The sequence below is a fragment of the Trachemys scripta genome, chromosome 18 (genome assembly GCF_013100865.1).
Source record: "Trachemys scripta elegans isolate TJP31775 chromosome 18, CAS_Tse_1.0, whole genome shotgun sequence".
NCBI lineage: Eukaryota > Metazoa > Chordata > Testudines > Emydidae > Trachemys > Trachemys scripta.
In genome coordinates, this window is record NC_048315.1 from 2,129,149 (window position 1) to 2,151,219 (window position 22,071).

At 40.8% G+C, this 22,071-nt stretch overlaps 1 protein-coding gene across 3 annotated transcripts in view; it reads left to right on the forward strand.

Annotated features, from left to right (window-relative positions):
* TAOK1 (TAO kinase 1) overlaps window positions 1-22,071 on the forward strand; it is a 93,229-nt gene that overhangs the window by 26,328 nt on the left and 44,830 nt on the right. For all 3 annotated transcript variants that reach the window (XM_034752462.1, XM_034752464.1, XM_034752463.1), the window contains exon 2: window positions 15,859-16,085. In XM_034752462.1, coding sequence (XP_034608353.1) covers window positions 15,954-16,085 — 132 coding nt within the window. In that variant the 5' untranslated portion in view covers window positions 15,859-15,953. The remainder of the gene's footprint in view (window positions 1-15,858; window positions 16,086-22,071) is intronic.

Consider the following 22,071-nt stretch of genomic DNA (forward strand, 5'->3'; position numbering starts at 1 on the left):
GGACCACAGTCCAAGCCAGCGCCACAGTGATACCTACAATCAGGGAAGGACATCTGGGCTGAGAGAGGTGCCTACTCTCTCCCTAAGGGGTGTCCTAGAGGAGCAACCCGTGACGTTAGCAGTGAGTCACAAGCTTTATAGTCACCTTCTGTTCTTTTTATTGAATGTTTAAAATTCTCCTCCCTCCATTTAACTTACTTTTGGGGAATACTGCGGTTTAGTTATCAAATAAATGTAACTATTTATCATCAAATTAAGAACAGAGTTGAACCTGTTTGTGGGTCCTTTATTTTTGTAATATCTTACCAAACCTAAGAGAGACGGGAGAACTATGTACTGTAAATCATTTAGAGCTTCCAGTGCTCTGTTCTAATCCGACAGGTTGAATTTACTGCTGCTGAGCTGTAAGTTATCTGAGGAGGGTACAGAGGAATCTATTAGACAAAAACAACCACAGAACGTTTAGATACTTGGTCTAAGGCCCGGTCTACGTTGAAATTTTAAGTCGACGTAGCTATGGCACTTCGGGGGTGTGCCCTGATTGCCATAGTTAAGCCCATTGAACCCCTGGTTTAGACATACCTAGGTCAATGGAAGAATGCTTCAGTCAACCCAGCTACCGTCGCTCGGGGAGGTGGTGCTCCTACAGCGACAGAAAAACCCCTTTCGTCGCTGTAGGCTGCATCTACACTACAGAGTTATGCCAACACAACTGTGGCATCATATCTATGCGGCTGTTGTCCCCATAGCGTAGACATAGCCTAATTCCACATAGTATGGCTCATTTTTCTTGCAATGGGTCATTAGCCTGCTTGCAGTCAAGTCAGTCGCTGGCTCAGGGATAGTTTTCTTTCTGAAGAGCTGGCTAGTTTTGGTCTCCCTTCAGAACTATAGGCAAGGTGGGTGGACAACCCTGTTGCAGAGTTTAGTTTAGATCAAACAGTTCTCCTGAGGCTATTCCGTAAGGAGGTACAATGAAAGAGAGAGACAGTACAGGAAGATGGAGCAGAAATTGCCCCAAGGAGATTCCACGCAGAGAACCCCCCCACCTTACCCCTTTAAAAAACTGTTTGTGTGACCTGTGGCATGCGCAGTTGAAAACAGAGTCTCAGCTGAGTGGCAGACTTGTCTCCACTGCAGACGAAGGAACACTCATTATGATTATAAAATACTTGTTTGGACATAGGCCAAAAGAAATACTTGATAGGGTTAATCAAAGAACCCAGGTGCAGATTCCTCCTATCCCCATTGTCTAAGGGTTCATCTCAGAAGCTCACACAAATATAGATCAGAGAGGGAAGCTTGAAGAAAGATGGTCCAGTGAATAAGGTACTAGCCTGAGACTTTGGTTAAGTTCCATACTCTGTGACAGACTTCCTGTATGAACTTGGGCAAATCCTTTAGTCTCCCTGTGTCGGTTCCCCACGTCCCAGAGATTTTGTGTGGATAGATACGTTTGAGTCACCTCGATGCTATAGTAACAGGAGCCGTACAAGTATCTAAGATAGCTAGCTATAGTAAAGGCTGCAAGTTTGTCACAGAAGTCACGGCTCACGCAGCCCCTGCACCGATTGTACCGGCAGCTGCCGGGGCAGTCTTGGGCCACCGTGCACCCCCAGCAGCAGAGTTTGGGTGTGGGAGGGGGTTGAGGAATGGGATGGGGTGAGACAGGCTCTGGGCAGCGCTTACCTGGGGGGCTCTCTGGAAGTGGCAACATCCCCCTCGCTCAACTGCCAGGTGGAGGCATGGCCAGGCAGCTCTGCACGCTGCCTCTGCCTACAGGCACTGCCCCCACGGCTCCCATAGGCTGTGGTTCCTGGCCAATGGGAGCTGCGAAGCCAGCGCTCTGGGCAGAGGCAGGGTGCAATGCTGGCTGGCCACGTCTCTGCCTAGTAGCTGAGCGAGGGGGATGTCACCGCTTCCGGGGAGCCCCCCAGGTAAGCACCGCCCAGAGCCCACCTCACCCCCATCCCGTGCCTCAACCCTGTGCCCCCTCCCACACCCAAATTCTGATGCAGCTGGGGGGGACGGGGAGGGGAGGCGTGGAGCCAGGTAGGGAGCCTGCCAGCTCTGCCAACCCCCCCCTCCCCAGCACCAGTGGCGTTCCCGGGCCGTGCACCCCTCCCCTCCCCCGCACCGGAGCCGCCCTCCCCCAGCACTTGTGGCACCTTTGGGCAGCCCCCCCAAGTTTTAGTCATGGGTATTTTTAGTTAAAGTCACGGACAGGTCACAGGCCATGAATTTTTGTATACTGCCCTTGACCTGTCCGTGACTTTTACTAAAAATACCCGTGACTAAAACGAAGCCTTAGCTATAGTCCATCTGGTCCTGAATCAAAGAGAGGCCAGTGCCTATACCCCATCGTTGCCTACTCCCCAGAAGTTTGGGAGGGAACAGAGCAGTTCTGGATCTGAAGTACTTTAAGTTTTTGTGAAAATCAAAATGCAAGAGAAATCCATATCTTATGGAGACTTCCTTTTGTCTATACGCACCCTTCCACATCCTTATTTGCTCATGGATTCAGGGACTTTAAGGTCAGCAGGGATTATTGTGATCATCTAGTCTGACCTCCTGCATATTGCAGGCCACAGAACTTTGCCCACCCACTTCTATAATAGACCCTAACCTCTGGCTGAGTTACTGAAGTCCTCAAATCATGGTTTAAAGACTTCAAGGTACAGAGAATCCACCATTTAGACTGGTCTCCCATGTTTAAGAAAGATGGATTCAAACTGGAACAGGTGCAGAGATCACAGGTTTGATCAACCAATACACTCAAGTCTCCTCCTCTGTCATGTCCCACTGATAAGTCCACAGCTTATAGCAAAAATCCTTGTTGTCAGTCCCTAAATGCATGACTTTGCACAATTAAATTTCATCCCATTTCTATACTCCAGTTTACAAGCTCATCCAGATCTTCTTGTATATATTCCAGTCCGCTTTCATATTGGCAATACCTCCCAACTTTGTGTCATCCACAAAGTTTATTAGCGCACACTCACTTTTTGTGCCAAAGTCAGTAATAAAAATGTTAAATAAAATTGGTCCCAAGACTGATCCGTGAAGAACTCCACTAGTAACTTCCCTCCAGCCTGACAGTTCACCTTTCATTTTGACCTGCTGTAGTCTCCCCTTTAACCAGTTCCTTATTAAACTTTCAATTCTCATATTAATCGTCATCTTCTCCAATTTAACTAATAATTTCCCATTTGGAACTGTATCAGATGCCTTACTGAAATCCAGGTAGATTAAATCTACTGCATTTCCTTTGTCTAAAAAATCAGTTATCTTCTCAAAGAAGGATATCAGATTGGTCCGGCATGATCTATCTTTTGTAAAACGTGTTGTATTTTATCTGAATTGCCATTCATCTCTCTGTCTTTACTACTTTCTCTTTCAAAATTTGTTCCAAGACTTTGCATACAATTGAGGTCAAACTAATCTTATGGCAATTTTCTTTGCTGATGGTTGGCACCATTTCCAGTACAGATCCTTACTTAAGCTGTTTATTTAGGTCTTGGAGGTTCTACTAGCAGCTCTCAGACAGGAAACAGTTCATATCTGTATCTTCTTTGATGACCTTCTGCTCTGGGCCCCATCCAGATGCAAGGCCCCCGTGGACACCCTACCAGCAGTACAAGTACCAGGGAAGCATAGCTTTGAGATAAACTGGGAGAACCATTAGTTCATAGCTATTTAAAGTTATTCATGTGGGGTGCAATTTGTCACAAAGTATTCATTTCTAAGGACTGAAAGCAGAAGTTAACGAAGTCTATGTAGTGAGTTCAGTATTCCTTCAGAATGCACGATCCTGTCCCTCCCATGTCTTCTGTACATATATACCACAGGGGCTAAATTCCACATAGTGCCTTTCTAGATTTTTTTTTTTCTCCTGTTGTGTCTCCTGGACTTATCATCACTTCCAACCAAGATCAAGGTCCTTTCAGAAGTGTCCATATCACATCAGTGGTAGATGATGAATAGCAGATGCTGGAAGGCTCTCCAAATCTCAGAACTAGACAAAAGGTAACATATGCTGGTTTAGGGGGTGGTGGAGCACCTTCAGCATAGGAATAGTCCAAGGCACATGGTCTAACAAAGAGAAGAAGCTATGTCAACTGCCTAAAACTGCAAGCCATCCTGCAAGACCTGAAGATGTTCTTATATTCAATGTCAGACATCCACATATGTGCCATGGTGTAATTCAGCATGGAGATGGAAGCCAGGTCACTTGCTATGCAAGGAGAGGCCAGATACTGTTGCTGGGCAAATAGAATAACCTGTTCACCTGGGCAATGTACATCAAAGGGAAAAACAACCCAACCGTAGCTTGTCAAAGCAGGCAAAGTATGGATCTTGTGAGCAGGAGCCTACGTTGAGGAGTGCTTTGACGCAGATCCAGAGTTTGTATGTATTCCTGCTGTACCTGCTTCTGCCCTGGACTGCACAGAAAGTCAGAAAGGAGAGGACTTTCATAATTCTGGTGGCATCATGGTGACTACAGAGACCCTGAATTTTGGACCCTGTAAACACGACAACAGAACCACTGTTGTGTGTGCCACATAAAAAGGATCTCCTGACTGCCCCAAGGACCCCTTCGTGCAACCTGACTGCAGCAGACTAGCCAGCTGCCTGCCCTTTGACAGGGAGCAACTAAAGAAGGAGGGCTATTTGGCCAGGTAACCTCTACTCTTTCCATTTCCAGATAAGCTCTATCAGTTGAGTAAATATATCATCTTGGTAAAATTTTAAATGCTGCTTTAGAGAGCAGAGTTACACCAAGATCAGCAAAAATACATCATGTACAGTGCTAGAGTTCCTTCAGGACAATTTCACTGTGGGTTTAAATGCGCTGAAATTGAAGGTATGCACATCAGCGCTACTCAATGTGCTGGGAGTGTCCGAGGGAAGAACGTATATATGCAGGCATTGAATTTGTTCAAGAAGCCTTACTCGTACATCTTCAACAACTACACAGAGGGACTCCATCTTGGGGCATCAGATTGGTATTCAGTATCACTGTGGTACGTCCTTACTACCATATGCCTACTCTGCTTGACGCATCAACCTTGATAAAAAGGAAACATGCTTGAGCTACATGGTTAGACACCATGTTGGAAAAAATATTTTATAGACGTTTGACATAAGTTATAAAGCTTGTGCTGTTAAAGTGGTTGGTGTCTTTGTGATAGCATGGAGAAACGTGAACTCTCAAGTACCTTTCTAGAAGTAAATGAAACATTGACGGCGCCATGTTTGTCTACTAAAAGCAACTTGCATTCTATAATTTAAATCTTTAATTTAAATCTTTTAGCTTAATTTTCTTGTCTGTCTTCTATATGTAACTGCTGCATTGTACGTTCATTTTCAGAATCTATCAATAAATAGCCAAAAGATACAGTGCACTGAAAGGGGAATTGTTCGTTTGCTCATTGTTTTTTTTTTTTTTTTTTTAAATGATATTTGTGGGTCAGGCCTTAAATCTCCAATTTAAAATGGATAGATATTTAGACGTATCAGTTTGTATTTTAAGCATTCTTTTTTTTCTCACTCTAGCTTCAGGCATACATGAGAATAAAAGAAAAAATTGTAAAAAGTCAATGGTTTCAGTAGTTCCAGTTTAATGTATTTATGATAGTGGTGGTAATTTTCGCTGTCAACTGGAAACCATTCATGAAAATGCTAATAGTGCGTTGAGAGGATAATTTAATCTCTGCTTCATATGCTCCTTGGAACTGACCCATATGCAAGAAACAAAATCCCTTTTCCCTTTTTTGACAGTTGTATGATGAAACTCATTTCTCATGTATTTTATGCTCTTACATTCAATCCTGCCGGAGGAAATTACTCTCAACATTTAGTAATTATTTACGCTATTTGTGGATTAGATGCTGTAAAAATCCTAAATACCAATTTCCCAATGGAGCTTTGGATGAGCAGCAGTTTCAAAGGCCAATGTGGTGTGTTTTTGTGTTTTTGTTTTATTTGTTGGATTGTTTACTTTATAATCTTTAATGTTAGCAGAAATAGCTCAATTTTGTTTCGCTACTATGACTAGTGATATTAATTCATTTTTAAGCGTGGGAGGTAAGCTGTACATTTAGCCGTGGTAAGGCATCCAATACCTGACACTAAAGAGAGGTTTTCATGGATTTGGCTATGCTACGAGCTAGGGGTGTGACTCCCAGCTCCTGTAGATATACTCCTGCTATCTCTCATTTCAGCTTGCACATTAAAAATAATAGGGTAGCTACAGTAGGCCTGGGCATGGCAGTGCCACCACTGTTGCTGCCTGTGGTACTGTGGCTTCACTGCCATTTTTAATGTGCTAGCTCAGATGAAAGTTGGCGCAGGTATGTCTGTGCAAGCTGGGAATCATACCCCTAGCTCATAGTGTAGACGAAGCCTATGTGAAGGGTATTTTATAGTGTGGAGAGTGGCAATAACTTAGTTAAAAGCAAAACCCACTCCAAAGTCACACATGACTTGTTTGAACTTGGTGATGGAGGAACCTTCAGCTGATCATTCCTGTGGTCGTCATTAGGCATCGTGTCCCTCCAGCTTCCTCATGTTGTGTGCTGTGTTTGATACCTAATGAAATGGGAAGTGACAGAACATGGTAAATTATTTTACAACACACAAGTCTGTTGTGTGTTGCCACCTCTGCTTATATGAGTTATGGTCACCAGAATTGAACAAATACCTATTTTTTAAAATTGAAATATATTGAATTTATTAATTCTTTGAAGTTGAATCTATGGGAGAATGTGTGCTGTATTGTATCTCTAATAATCTGATTTACACACAAGCCTGCACACTAATCTTAGAGTTTTACTCTTTATAGCCTTTTGGATAGCCTTCTGGAGCTAAGGTTGTTCCTTTGATGCAGTAATACTTGGCACGTCTAATACATTCTAATTGTCTTTGCTTCTCACCGGCTTTAGTCTGGGTGTGATTCTGAAAGTTGGTCACTGTAGATATGTAGAAATCTCAACTAATGTAATTAATAGGCTGCTATGGTGAATTCTAAATATAATCTGTTTCCAATATGTCTGTTTATTATGTTTAATACCTTGAAGATATTGCAAATAATTACCCATGATATGTTGGTGGCACAGATACATTTTACTGTACTGTTAGATAAGAACGGCCATACTGAGTCAGACCAATGGTCCATCTAGCCCAGTTTCCTTGTCTTCTGCCAGTGGCCAGTGCCAGCTGTGTCAGAGAGAATGAACAGAACAGAGCAATTTCAAGTGATCCATCCTCTATGATCCAGTCCCAGCTTTTGGCAGTTGGAAGTGTAGGGACACCTGGAGCACCGGATTGCATCCCTTACCATCTTGGTCCATCTATGTCTATTCGCCTATCCTCCATGGATTTACCTAATTCTTATTTTAACTCAGTTATACTTTTGGCCTTCACAACATCCCATGGCAATGAGTTCCACAGGTTGACTGTGTGTTGTGTGAAGAAGTACTTCCTTACGTTTGTTTTAAATTCGGTGCCTATTAATTTGATTGGGTGAACCCTAGTTCTTATAAAAAGAACAGGAGTACTTGTGGCACCTTAGAGACTAACAAATTTATTAGAGCATAAGCTTTCGTGGGCTACTGCCCACTTCTTCGGATGAATATAGAGTGGAACATATATTGAGGATATATATATATAGATTCATAGATTCATAGATTCTAGGACTGGAAGGGACCTCGAGAGGTCATCGAGTCCAGTCCCCTGCCCGCATGGCAGGACCAAATACTGTCTAGACCATCCCTGATAGACATTTATCTAACCTACTCTTAAATATCTCCAGAGATGGAGATTCCACAACCTCCCTGAGAGGCCAATTAAGTAAGAGAAAAAAATTTTTTTGAAGTGATAATCAAGCTAGCCCAGTACAGATAGTTTGATAAGAAGTGTGGGAATACTTACAAGGGGAGATAGATTCAATGTTTGTAATGGCTCAGCCATTCCCAGTCCTTATTCAATCCTGAGTTGATTGTATCTAGTTTGCATATCAATTCCAGCTCAGCAGTCTCTCGTTGGAGTCTGTTTTTGAAGTTTTTCTGTTGTAAGATAGCCACCCGCAGGTCTGGGAACAATATATACCTTCAAGTCAGCGGCACTGATATGGGTACCCGCATGGCCCCACAGTATGCCAACATTTTTGTGGCTGACTTAGAACAACGCTTCCTTAGCTTTCGTCCCCTAACGCCCCTACTCTACTTGCGCTACATTGATGACATCTTCATCATCTAGACCTATGGAAAAGAAGCCCTTGAGGAATTCCACCATGATTTCAATAATTTCCATCCCACCATCAACCTCAGCCTAGATCAATCCACACAAGCGGTCCATTTCCTGGACACTACTGTGCTAATAAGCGATGGTCACATAAATACCATCCTATACCGGAAACCTACTGACCGCTACGCTTACCTACATGCCTCCAGCTTCCATCCAGGACACACCACACGATCCATTGTCTACAGCCAAGCTCTAAGATATAACCGCATTTTCTCCAATCCCTCAGATAGAGATCTTGTAGGTGCTTGTCTCTATCAAGCATTCTTAAAACTACAATACCCACCTGCTGAAGTGAAAAAACAGATTGACGGAGCCAGACGAGTACCAAGAAGTCACCTCCTACAAGACAGGCCCAAAAAAGAAAATAACAGAACACCACTAGCTGTCACCTTCAGCCCCCAACTAAAACCTCTCCAGCGCATCATCAGAGATCTACAACCTATCCTGAAAGATGACCCTTTACTCTCACAGATCTTGGGAGACAGACCTGTCCTCGCTTACAGACAACCCCCCAACCTAAAGCAAATACTCACCAGCAACCACACATCACTGAACAAAAACACTGACCCAGGAACCTATCCTTGTAACAAAGCCCGATGCCAACTCTGTCCACATATCTATTCAAGTGACATCATCATAGGACCTAATCACATCAGCCATACTATCAGGGGCTCGTTCACCTGCACATCTACCAATGTGATATATGCAATCATGTGCCAGCAATGCCCCTCTGCCATGTACATTGGCCAAACCGGACAGTCTCTACGCAAAAGAATTAATGGACACAAATCTGACATCAGGAATCATAATACTCAAAAACCAGTGGGAGAACACTTTAACCTGGCTGGCCATTCAATGACAGACCTGCGGGTGCCTATCTTACAACAGAAAAACTTCAAAAACAGACTCCAACGAGAGACTGCTGAGCTGGAATTGATATGCAAACTAGACACAATCAACTCAGGATTGAATAAGGACTGGGAATGGCTGAGCCATTACAAACATTGAATCTATCTCCCCTTGTAAGTATTCTCACACTTCTTATCAAACTGTCTGTCTTGGGCTAGCTTGATTATCACTTCAAAAAAATTTTTTTTCTCTTACTTAATTGGCCTCTCAGAGTTGGTAAGACAACTCCCACCTGTTCATGCTCTCTGTATGTGTATATATATATCTCCTCAATATATGTTCCACTCTATATGCATCCAAAGAAGTGGGCTGTAGCCCACGAAAGCTTATGCTCTAATAAATGTGTTAGTCTCTAAGGTGCCACAAGTACTTCTGTTCTTTTTGCGGATACAGACTACACGGCTGCTACTCTGAAACCTAGTTCTTATGTTATGTGAAGGGAGAAATAACACTTAAACTTTTTCTCCATACCATTTATGATTTTGTAGACCTCTACCATATCTCTCCTTAGCCATCTCTTTTCTAAGATGAATAGTCCCAGTCTTTTTAATCTCTCCTCATATGGAACCTCATTGTTTTTGTTGCCCTTCTCTGTATGTTTTCTAATTCTAATATATATTTTTTGAGGTGAGATGACCGGAACTGCACTCAGTATTCAAGGTGTGGGCGTACCATGGATTTACTGTGCTAGTGAGGCTCTGTCTGTACAGGCATTACAACTGAATTTTAACAGCCCTGTTGCCGTTGTCCTTAAACTTTGTTGTAAGGCCTACATAAAACAGGGCTTAAATCTACACTTGGCATATGGCAGTTGAGGATGCAGAGCTTTGTTTGTACTGCCCTTAAGTATACCACTGGATCTCAGTCACAGGGGTGGGGTCTGTCTTTAGCAAGGGATGACATGGGTAACAGGTAGGCAGAAAACACAAAAGAGAACAGGTCTTCCAAACATGTTTTTTTTCCCCTTTCTCATTTTGCAAGTTCATGATGTCAGTGGTTCTGAGGGGTGTGTATGTATATAATAAACATAATTATAGGCAGCATAAAATTTTATGTACACATGGACTTTCACGGGTGTGTTCATGCAATTTCTACTAATTGATCAGATGAAAGTAATTTGATAAAACATTTTGGCCTATAATCAGTTTCAGTGATGTTACCAGAACCCAGTAAAATAAACAGAATGCAGACTCTAGTATGTGTAAAAGGAGTTGGTCAGAATTTATACCACCTTCATCCTTCTCTGGTTTGATTAGAATATATATATATATATATATATTTTATCAACTTTTTGGAGTAACTCTTTGATTCTGAGTGGAATTGTCAAATTAAATTACATTTCAGTCATTAATATTTTATATAATATCTTTTTTTACATATGGATGATCACCAAAGAGGCATACTGTACAATTTGGGGTTTATGCACCAATATAGCTGTACTAATGCTGAGCTCTAGTGCAGAGGCACTGCACTGGAGCAAAAAGTGCATTTCATGCATGCAGCATTACCCTACGTTTGAAAATTAAAGTGCTGTGGTATATGTTTGGCACAGCAGGATTTAGATAAATCAGAATTAGCAGATAAAATAAGAATAATTGCCTTCAAATACCAATGGCATTGAGAGGTTTGAATGATTTCATATGAAGGGAATACAACCATAGCAATTGTATGAAATACCAAAATTCATAAGAATTGAATCCTTCAGTTTTCAATGCAATTTAGTTGTGATCTCCTATTTTGTACTATGATATATCTGCATTATTACAGCATCTAAAATAATGCATGTACACTTTCCACCCTCTCTCTCTCTGAAATCTCCTTTCCTCCTTCCATCTCCCACCTCTCCCAAAAATTAAAGCATCTTTGTTACAAGAAAGGGGGTAGCAAGGTGGATAAAAATTTGATTATTTTGAAAAAATTGATTTTTTATTTAAATTGGATTTTTCTGATTTTATTTAAATTATATATTTTTTTCTTTTTAAAAATAAACCTGTTTAAAATGAAATGTGAATTTAATATAAAGTATGTTGTGGCCTAAACTTATTCTTACCTCTTTAAACATTTTTAAATAAATATGTAGAATCCATGAGCCTCTATCTAAAACCTTGAGATAAAGGCTGCTTTTCTATATAAAGACAGAACCAGGGGAAAACATCTGACTTTTGAGTTTGAGCTTTATAAATATGGCACTCTAGATCATGTACTGTATTAAGGGCTTGTTTTGTTTAATAAAAATACATTTTATATACTCTTTTATGTGTTTAATTAACTTCCAATTACTATCCTAATGCAACTTGACACAAATCATGAGCAAAAAGTTAATTCTCTAGTAAATAAGCAATATATTATTCACCAATTTCTAACATACTGAAATTGTACAGTTAATAAGAATCTGAAAATATTAAGCTATATAATTGCTTAAATAAATGTATATAGTTATAGTGTACCTCGTAGGTAGCAAAAAGTTGTACCAAGTCTTGTGTAAAGGCTCTAGTTAGTTGCAAAGTAACATGTTTTAATGGTTATATCAACCAATGAGAATGCACCTTTCTTTAAAAAATGACTGAAATAGAAATGGAAAAGTTGATTAAAATCAGTTATTTAAATTTAGGCTTTCCACTTGGTGATTTAAATCATGAATTAAATTGCTGATTTAAATGGTCTTGATTTAAATCTCCACCCTGGGGGGTAGAGTGTTTGAACTGATAGACTTGCTGAACCTTGATGTGTGTTGTGTACTTCGTTCTTCAGAAAAAGACAAGGGGTAGTTAATATTACAACTCTTTTGTAAGTGGAACTATTCCATTGTACAATAAAGCAAAAGACAGCAAGAAGATGTAAAGCTATTTAATAGGTGGAAATTGCGCTAGTATGTCTTGGCAATGCTTGTTCATTTTAAACTTACACAAGGATATGCATAACATCATGTATAACTTTGTAACTATTGCACTAAAATAAGTTTTTATATTTTTATATATACATATTGTAGTAATTATGTTCAAGATTCAGGATAATCAAACTTTTTGAGAATAAAAGAACATTTCTTTTAAGGTATTTGAAATAACAGATGAATAATCCTGATGGTTTTTGCTGGTCCCACTTTAATTTGCCATTTACTATGTGAAGTAAGGTAGAGAACCAGCCTCACACCACTTCTGTATTAGTAGTCATTTAGCCTGGAGGGAGTTTCAGCACTGGTAAAAAGCCCTGCCTGTTGATGACATTTCACAGGCATACTCAAAAATCATGCCAAGAATGAGAATAGTGGCTAGTTTGAGGGGGACAACCCTGTAATCCGTCTCAGCTCTGTGTATCTAGGATTCTCATTCTCTCTCTCCCAGATGCACTATGAAGGGGACATGTGACTTTTGGCCATATTGGCAAGTTTGTCCAAGCCTAGACCCCACCAATTAACAGATGTAAGGGAAAGAGCATTGTGGGATTGCAGCAGTTGCTTTTGAACAACAATGTCCTTTTTGTAAGAATCTGATGCTTTTTAAAAGATGCAACATGACATCATTACCGTTGATCCAAGAAACATTCCTTCAATAATACTGTGTGCTGTGGTTATCAGCTCCCTTCCCCCATTCCTTTCTCTTGCCTCTCTGACTTATGGTTTTTGTCTATTGTTCAGCTCTAGGCTGTAAATGCGAAACAGTTGTCTTTTAATGTCATGTTCTTTTTAGGGCTGGGAAGGATCAAATGTAATATTGTTGACCTTTTTGCTTTTCTATCACATCTGTTATAAATGAAATACATTTCAGGTGTCTACTAAATTGCAGCTAATTCTTGTTCTCTCCAGTGTGAATCCTTAAGAGATAAAAATAGATAATACTTAGTCCTGCCTCAGTGCAGGGGACTGGACTAGATGACCTTTCAAGGTCCCTTCCAGTCCTACATTTCTGTGATTATAGATAAGATGTAGGCATGACAATCCTGTACATTTGACTCCATCTAATTGAACTACATTTTATATATAATTCCTGTGCTAATCATACGTTTTAATATAAATGAATAGAGAAATTAATAAGTTGACATCAGTGTCACTGTAATGGCACCTGCATAAATACATACTTAAAACACAATAATTATATTTGCACAACAGTTCATAATTTCATTTAATCTCTTATACCCAATCCATCACTGTGGTATCTGCATGTGTAATTGTTCCTTAGGTGCTGAGAATGGGCTATCATGGAAACACATTTATGGTTATATTACAAATGTTTAAAATCCTGGCTGTTTGGAGGTACATTAGGGAAATCCTGGACTTTGCTTGATTTTCTTGCATCCTATCTCCCAAATACCTCTTAGCCAGACAAGCTGGAGAGTCATGCAGCATTGATAACTAGGTATGTCTTGGCTGTGCTCGCACACAATAGTGCTTTCCATGGTGTGGTTCTGGCAGTTGCTTGAAACTAACAAGGATCATGTTGTCTTTGTCAGTTTCACATGCTGTCAGTGCCTAGAGGAAAATACTACTATGCACAAGCACTCTAAGAAGCATTATTTTTTTCTATAATTTCTGTAGGAGTCGCTTCCAGGGGGAGGGGCGGAATCAGTGATTCAACAGAGATCTGGAGGTGGGGGTATAGAGACCAGAAAAGGAGACAATTGGGCAGTAACATAACATAACACTTAAACTCAGATTTATGGTCCTTGTTTGCAGGGTCAGCTCCAGGCACCAGCCCACCAAGCTTGTGCTTGGGGTGGCATCTGGAGGGGGGCGGCGCGGCGCTCCGGCCGCCGGGGAGAGCAGAGCCACAGTGGGCTCGCCGCTCTCCCCCGGCGCTCTGGCCACCGGGGAGAGCGGGGCCGTGACTGGGCTCGCCGCCCTCCCCGCGGCGCTCTGGCTGGGGGGCGGGGGAGAGCGGGAGGTTTTTTTGCCTGGGGCGGCAAAAAAGCCAGAGCTGGCCCTCCTTGTCTGCTACGAAGTTAAAAACCTTCTGTAGGTTTAACATACAAAATGTAAAGTGTGGAAGTGTAAACCTTGACGAGACAGAACAAAAAGATTTGGAGAAGAAAGTGGATAGTATGTCAGCTATTTGCCAGTGATATAGTTGTTTTGGTTGGTAACATTTTATGGAGGATTGTGAGAAACTCCCAATGCCAAGGCCTTGTCCTCATTAGCGAAAATCCTAGAGTAGACAAGGCAAGTTGTTGTTGTTTTATCTTGTGTTAGCTGGTCGAGGTAAACTCTAACATGTTAGAACTGCAACTGCCCTGTCTACAATAGGATTTTAACACATTAAAAGTACACCTTTTTTCCTAGTGTAGACATGGTCCAAAATGGCCTATACATTTTGGATAAATGTAAGGCAAAGCACCCTTAAAACACAAAACACTTCACACATTCTAATGGCTTCTGAACTTTCAGGTTCTTCTGTGAAAAGCTATTGAAGATGGCTTAATGCAGATGGCTTTGTTATGTGCATATAGCAGTTAGAGGAAACCTCAATGCTTGAGTTTGTCTGAAGGGACAGACAGACATATGTTACTCTTTCTGATTTTGGTCACCATCCCTCTAAGATGTGGGTAGTGATAGAAAATATCAAGAGCAGGCATATAAGATAGAGGTCTTAAATTTATGTATCAGAAGAGATTGAAAAGTCTGAGGGTATGGGCTTGTCTACACTGCACTGCTGTAGAGCTTCAGTGAAGATGCTGCCTACGCCGATGGGAGGGTTCGGTAATTCATCTCCCCTCGAGAAGTGGCAGCTAGGTTGACAGGAGAGTTCTCTCATTGACGTAGCGCTGTCTACGCTGGGGGTTAGGTCAGGTTAGCTGCATTATTCAGATGTGTGGATTTTTCACACCCCTGCACGACCTAGTTATACCGACCTAATTCTCCTTTTGACCTAGCTACCAGCTCTTGGGGGTTATCTAGGCTGATGGGAGAGCCCCCCTGTGGGGGTAGGTAGTGTCTATGCTGAAGCACTAGCTTGGTGCAGCTGCAGCATTTCAAGGGCAGACAAGCCCTTATTTAACTATGAAAGGAGAAGGGTTAAAGGTGATTTGATGGAAGTATTGAAAATTAGTGACAGTTGATCAGTGCCTCCTTTATAGCCTGTGGTCTAATCAAAGAAGAAGGTAATACTGAATTAAATTAAGCTAAAAGACAGTAAGTTTAGAACCAAGGAAGGAAATGTTCCTTTACACAACTGTAGTTAAGCAGGAGAATTCACTATTGCCAGAGGTCATTGAGACACATACTGTTGGGTGAATTTTTAAAAAGGAGCAGATAATTGTATAACCATTAACATCTGTATCTCTGCAAATGAAAGATTACATGGGGAATTAAGCCTTCATAAGCTGTTCAATTTTTGTAGGCCTGGAAGGAATTTTTTTCCATTAGATCCCTGCATGATGGCTAAGTGGACTGTAGGTGGGTTTTCATTTTTTGTGTGCCTTCCATAGAGGGATAAGTTGCAGGCCTCTGTTGAAGGCAGGATACCAGACTTGCGTAGCAGTTGGACTGATCTGGTATAGCATCTCCTGTGTTAACAGCATCACTCGGTATGAGTGGCATGCTTGGTCTACAAGAAATTTGGACTCTGCTTATCCATAGGCTTCAGTAATGAGTTGCTTTGCTCTGGCTCTGAGATTCGTAATCAGTGATAAGTTGTAATGTTTTTCTTACAGTAATCCATGCTGAAGAGGCCCCATTCATGCAGATGAACAAAGGGTTGAGGCAGCACTTTCAACCCAGATAGTCAGTCGGCTAACTGCCCAGCAGGATGCCATCAACCAGCCGAGCGGGCAGCCTGAAGGACCCAGAAATTGCAGAGCTCTTCTTCAAAGAAGATCCAGAAAAACTCTTCACAGATCTCCGAGAGATTGGCCATGGAAGCTTTGGAGCAGTTTATTTTGTAAGTAATTTGAACAGACAGTAACTTGTGAATATTAGCGGGCTAATCTTTAACTCTGGATATTGCCTTTTTTACTACTTATTGAGGAAAATTAACTAGTCTGAAACATTGAGGTTTTTATGGTAGGCTCTTTGGGTGAGGGAGGGTGGTCTTGTTATGTGTTCGTACAGTGTCAAGCACGATGGGGCCTCAATCCCTCACTTGAGTCCCTAGGTGTTACTACCATATTAATAATCAGAAAAGCTGGGTCAGGGTCCAGGACTGGTGCTCTTAGGCATGACAGTAATACAAACAATAATAAATAGTCAGGGATCTAGTTGCACATTAAAATTGCAGGGGCCTAGCAGCAGCAAAGTTTGCAATTGCAAGGCAAAGTACCTGAAAAGAGACAGCTTCCATCATAAATCAAAGGGTGTTTTGCATCAGCAAGTAATCAAGTCTGTGTAGTAAAATGAACTACAGCTACTCTGGCTTGGTTAGCCAATTAAACTCCTGCTTACCTTTCTGGCAATGTTAACTGCCATTAAACTATCTGTCTGCAGCTGAAAAGCCCAGACCCAATCTCTCCATTCCCCAAACCCCACATACTAATCACAGCACTAACAGGGAACATGTTCACCTTTGGCTCAGTCTTGGGCATGCTCAGTAGTGCACCTTTTCTTGGTCTCACCTGGCTAACATCAACAAGGCCCATATTTCTGCCACTCTTCATGACTGGCAGCTCAGTTCTATTGTTCTGCTCAGCTCCTCTTCATTTCAGCCCCTCCCTTCTGACTGGCAGTGCAGTTCTGTTGCGCCATACAGTTCCTTCTCACCCCCTGCCCCTGAGAGCAGCTCAGTTTTCTTTCTCCGCCCACCACTCAGCCCCTCCACAGCCATTTTCTCTCTCACTGTGTCACTCGGTCTGCCCCAGTGTCCCATGCTGTCCTGGTCCAACAGACAGGAATCCCAATACTTGTCCATATAGCATTTCTACTTGACCTGAACTTTTGGAGAACAGGATTTTCCCCGCCTGCTCTCTGCTTACATAGTACAGCTGAGACATGGAATCTCTCTTAGCCTCTGACAGCTACTTCATTTGCAACTTACTGTCTGTTAACCAAAGTGCATAGTGTGAGACCTTCATTCAAAAGCCATTTTCTGGTGCAAGCCTTTTCTCATTTATAATAGGTGTGTCCAGACCTGTCAGTTTTCTTACAGAGAGCTATTTGTGTCAGTATTTTATGAGTTTCCTATTCATTGTTAATAATTGCAGCAGACTATGTTGGGAACCTTCCAGCACAAATTTAATGCAGCACAGATGAACTAATTAGGAAAAGCTTCTTAATTTTGTTCCTTGCTTAAAATTATGAGCAGCCACTGTCTGGGAGCAGATCGGTGTGAGCAAATGTTTTATAATGAAGTAAATGCCACAGGTGAACATTACTTAATATCATTAAATTCACTGCATAGAAAACTGGAAATAGATTTCATATCGACTCACTTCTCCCCTTCGCTCACTTTTTGATACAATTTTTAAATGTTTCCAATCTTGCTACATATTATTATGGCACATAAGTGTCATAGGGGATAGTTAACCAAAACGAGCACATGGTTAGAGGTCACCTGCATGCTATGTGCTAGGGATGCTCTCAAACAGTGAGAAAAGAGGAGCATTCATCACATCGGTATCTCTGTGAACTCCATGTTTCTTTTCAAGTTAAAAATCATTTAAGGGTTGAATGCCCTTTACCAGGACACCCTTCAAGCAACGTGACAAGTGCTGCCATGAATTTAAATGGTGGAGAACCCACCCCCCCCAAGCTTTTCAACCCTTCTCTTCTCTACATGCTCTCTGACTAAACATTATTGTCAGAAAGTTCATTAACAAAGAGGGATTTCTACCTTACTGTGTTCAGATTGTGCTTCCGATGCACTGCAGGTAGCAGATTAAGCAGTCTTCCTAAAGGACAAAACGTAAACTTTGCATGATGCTGCTCAAATGTTTGTGTATCATGTGTCTTTTGTTAATAAAGGAGTGTGCCCTGTAGAAGATATGTGTGGTATGTTACTATATATTGTCATTTTGCATTTTAAGCTTCAACACACAAACTAGACATGTGATTACAGTATCTTTTTTGCTCTTGAAAATTTCTTGTAAGAAATTTTATATCTGAAGCTATTTTATAGATAGACATTATATTACATAAAGCTCTACCCAAAAAGATGAGATGAACCTGGTGGGTGGGGAGGAATTTATTAAGGTAAAGATTATGTATATGAAGTTAGATTGGGAGGGCGTGAATGTCTCATTTCTGATTTTCTTGCAAAACCAGTAATTCCTTACTAAAGTAAAAATTATCTTGTATTCCATCAGCAATATTCAATTCTTGGATAACACACTATTAAAGTGTTCTCTAGTTAAGTTAAATGTAGTTAAAACTTCAAAGGAGCATTCCCAAAGCTGCTGTACTTAACGTATCAGCTTTGTTATGCTTTTTGTGTCACACGCATATATCTTGTATCATTGGTCTAGCTACTCCATTCTTGGAGACTTTGATACCTTCCGTTCCCTTGAGGACTGAACACAATATGCACGTGCATACATGCCTGAAATCTCAAACAAGCCCTGGGTTGTATGATCACCTAATACGTTGGGTGGCATCATAACACCAATGCAGCCCTTGTTTTGGATGTCATGGATTTTTCCAGGCTAGGGAAGACACTTCAAAGAAACTGGGTGCCTTTAACTCTCTGGCTCGTCACCCTTCATGGCTCTCTTTTTTTTTTCATATTCAGATTCTGGCAGTTATTGACTGCTGATGCTAACTTACGATCAATAATATTTGTGTGTTTGAGGTGGGTGTTAATTTTGGGGAGGGTTGGTTGTTTTTTAGTAAAAAAAACTTTTTTCCCCCCCATCTACTTTCGTTGTGTATAGCTTGGCCGGGGATGTTGTTAATAAAACATATCTAGGAACTGTTTAGGAACTGAAAAAAGCCATACACCCCCAAAATCTTGCCCTTTAAATTGTATTTTCATTCTGTTTTCCTTTTCTTTATTATACCTCTTACTCCATCCCTTCACTCACATGTCCAAAACCGGGTCTAGATTTCACTCAAACTCATACTCTTTTGATCATCTTCTGTAATAACTTATACTATAGGTCTACTTTCTATCCTGCTCTCCAAGTTTCAGAACATTGTATAAAGTTTGACTACAATTCCTTTCATTATTTTCAGGAACTCTGTTGGCTCACCTAAGGGTATTATCACCCCAGTAATCACAAGGCTACCTATTAAATTTTTGTTTTTAGTATCGTCTTTGCTGCCCTAATTCTTCATCCTTTTCAGTGCAAGAATAGCCTTTCTTTTATACAGTAACTAATGCTATGTAGAGTACTCCAGAGAGGGCAAGGAGGTGGGTATACCGACTCTTTTGTTATGTCTTCGTTCCTTCTGCTGCTATAATCTGGTATCTTGTTTGCCCTTTTTTATTGTAGCTGTTAACCGATTTGATTATTTCAGTGATTCCCTCCTCCCTCGCCCAAATAAACCTCAAATCCTTTATGATAAGTGTGCTAGGTGATTGTTCTATTCAACAAATATTCCCAAGATTTTCTTTTCTCCCAGTCTAACTGTTCTACCTTGAATATTTGTCATCTGTTGGGCCAATCGTCCAAATAATCCAAATATTATAGATGTTTTTTGGAGTTTGTGGGGCAAGGGAAGTATTTTTATGGTAGGTTCAGGGTGGTATTTTAACCAGGGTGGTATTTCTCTGTTAACCCTCCAGTATCCCTTGCCACATAAAACCTGTGCAGTGTTGTTAATAATTATTTTCTTAATTGTTTATTGAAGGTTTAAGGGTAGTAATTATCCAAGCAGTATAGGAATATGGACAAACAGAAAGATAGTAACACAACAACAGAATTGCAGCTGGTACGGAAACAAATAAGAATATTGTCAGATGAGTGTAGCAGGATGTATTCAAGAGTGTAAAGTATAAAACTGAAGCAAGTTTAAAAAACAAAACGTATTTGAATTTTACTTCCTTGGGATGGAGTCTGGGCTTGTGGTGAAGGTGAAGGGCTGGGAGACTGTAGCCCTGGGGTCCCTTCCTTGCTGTGGTGCTGATTCTGTGATCTTGGGCAAGTCAGCTCCCGACCCCCTTTGTAAATGAGGATACTTCTGTCCATCTCAAGTCTGTTGCAAGACTAAGTTGATATTTATCTAGTGCATTGGGCTCCTTTGATGGAACCACAATATAAATTTGTTGTTATATTCCAAGGTCCCAATGCCAGAGATTTTGTAGATTAGGGGTGAAATCCTGACCCTGTGGAAGTCCATAGGAGTTTCGCTATTGACTTCAGTAGGGGCAGAATTATATCTTCAGTGCCTGCATCAGGTGCACAGGAAGCAGCCATGGCTGATATTTGTTATTGATAATTGGGCTGCCAAAGACTGTTGCAGATGTTCATTTTATTGTGATGAGCAAAGGGAATTTTCTTGAGAAGGATGGAGATCCAGAGGGTTCTGGGTTTTTTTCCTGGCCAGAGTGGTGGTGGTCTTCTAGTAGATCAGTGCTAGATGTTTGGCTTCCAGGGCACTCTTGAAGAGCCACCTATCCCCGTTTATTCAAAAGATCAGGTATGCTGGTATTTTCTAATAGCAAAGCAGGTTCATCCCTGTCAGTGTTGGTACCTGTAGTTCATCCTTTCAAATAATGAATCCAAATAGGGGATACAAGAACCTTCTGAAACAATGTGAAATTAATGTTGCCCTATTAAAATCCACACCTCCAGTAATTCAGTAGTCCTGTAGATAAAAATCTCAGGAAGATAAATAGAGAAAATTTCATGAGCAGAATTATTTCTCAATTGAATATTTTTTCACAGTTTTTTCATGAGGTGACAACAGCTCTTTAAATCTTACTTCTTATTTCTGCCTTTTATTTCAGCAGAAACACAGGGCATGTTGTTGCTGTATTTTGGATTGGCAAGCATTCCTCACTTAAGATCTGCTTTGGGCTTAATAAATTACAGCCCTAGCTAATACTAATGGGCATGGTTGTGGCAGAGGAAACAGTTGGGTCTATGAACAATTTCCTCTGCCTAGAGAAGATCTAGGAGTTACAGTGTTTAAATTTTACTGGTAAAAAATATATTTTGCATTTTTAATAGTTACCTTAAATAAACGGATTGTAGTGTAGACTCGTCACTGAAATGCAGCATCCTCAGTTACAAAAAGAAAATGGTTAAAGCTAGTCAGAAGTTCATCATTGAGATAAGAGGGTTTCAGAATTCACTGTCAACAATGAATGGCAAAGTATCAGAATATGTCTGAGAAACCCCTTTACAAACTCTGGAGTCCTGAATGTAATGAAAGTTCTGGCAGCCTGTGTTTGATAGAATGCAACACTGAGTGATAAGGTCAGATTTGCTAATTTTGCAACCTCAAATTTAATTTGAGTATTCTTTTATTAACTGTAGTTTGAGATTGCAGCAGGTAGGGTAATTTAGCTTTCTTCATACTTTCACCTCCTACATTATTGGAGATCCTTCATTGTAAGGCTGCATTGAAATTACTAGTAGAGTTAGTATTTTAGTAGTAGCGTCATTGAAATTCATGACATACTCCATTTTATTTAATTTTATTTTGGCTTTGGTCAAGTCAAACACACATTGGAGATGGGCCCTGAGGCTTTCCCCACCTCCTTAGCCATGTATGGAACTTTCAGCAGAGGATTGGATGGGATTTTGTTTTGCTAAACAACACGATGCTCTCCTTTTTGCTTTGAGGCTGTATGTGCTGTTCCTTGAGTGTTTCAGGGCCTCTGCTAAAATGTAATGAAAATAAAAATTAAAACAATAGCTGTACTTCAGAACACATACATTGGGTTCCCACTGACAGCATTATTGTATTGTCCACTCCCTATATTGTCATCTTGTCTTAATTTAGATTGTAAATTGTCTGAGAGCAGAAAATCAGTTTGTAGCATTAAGAGC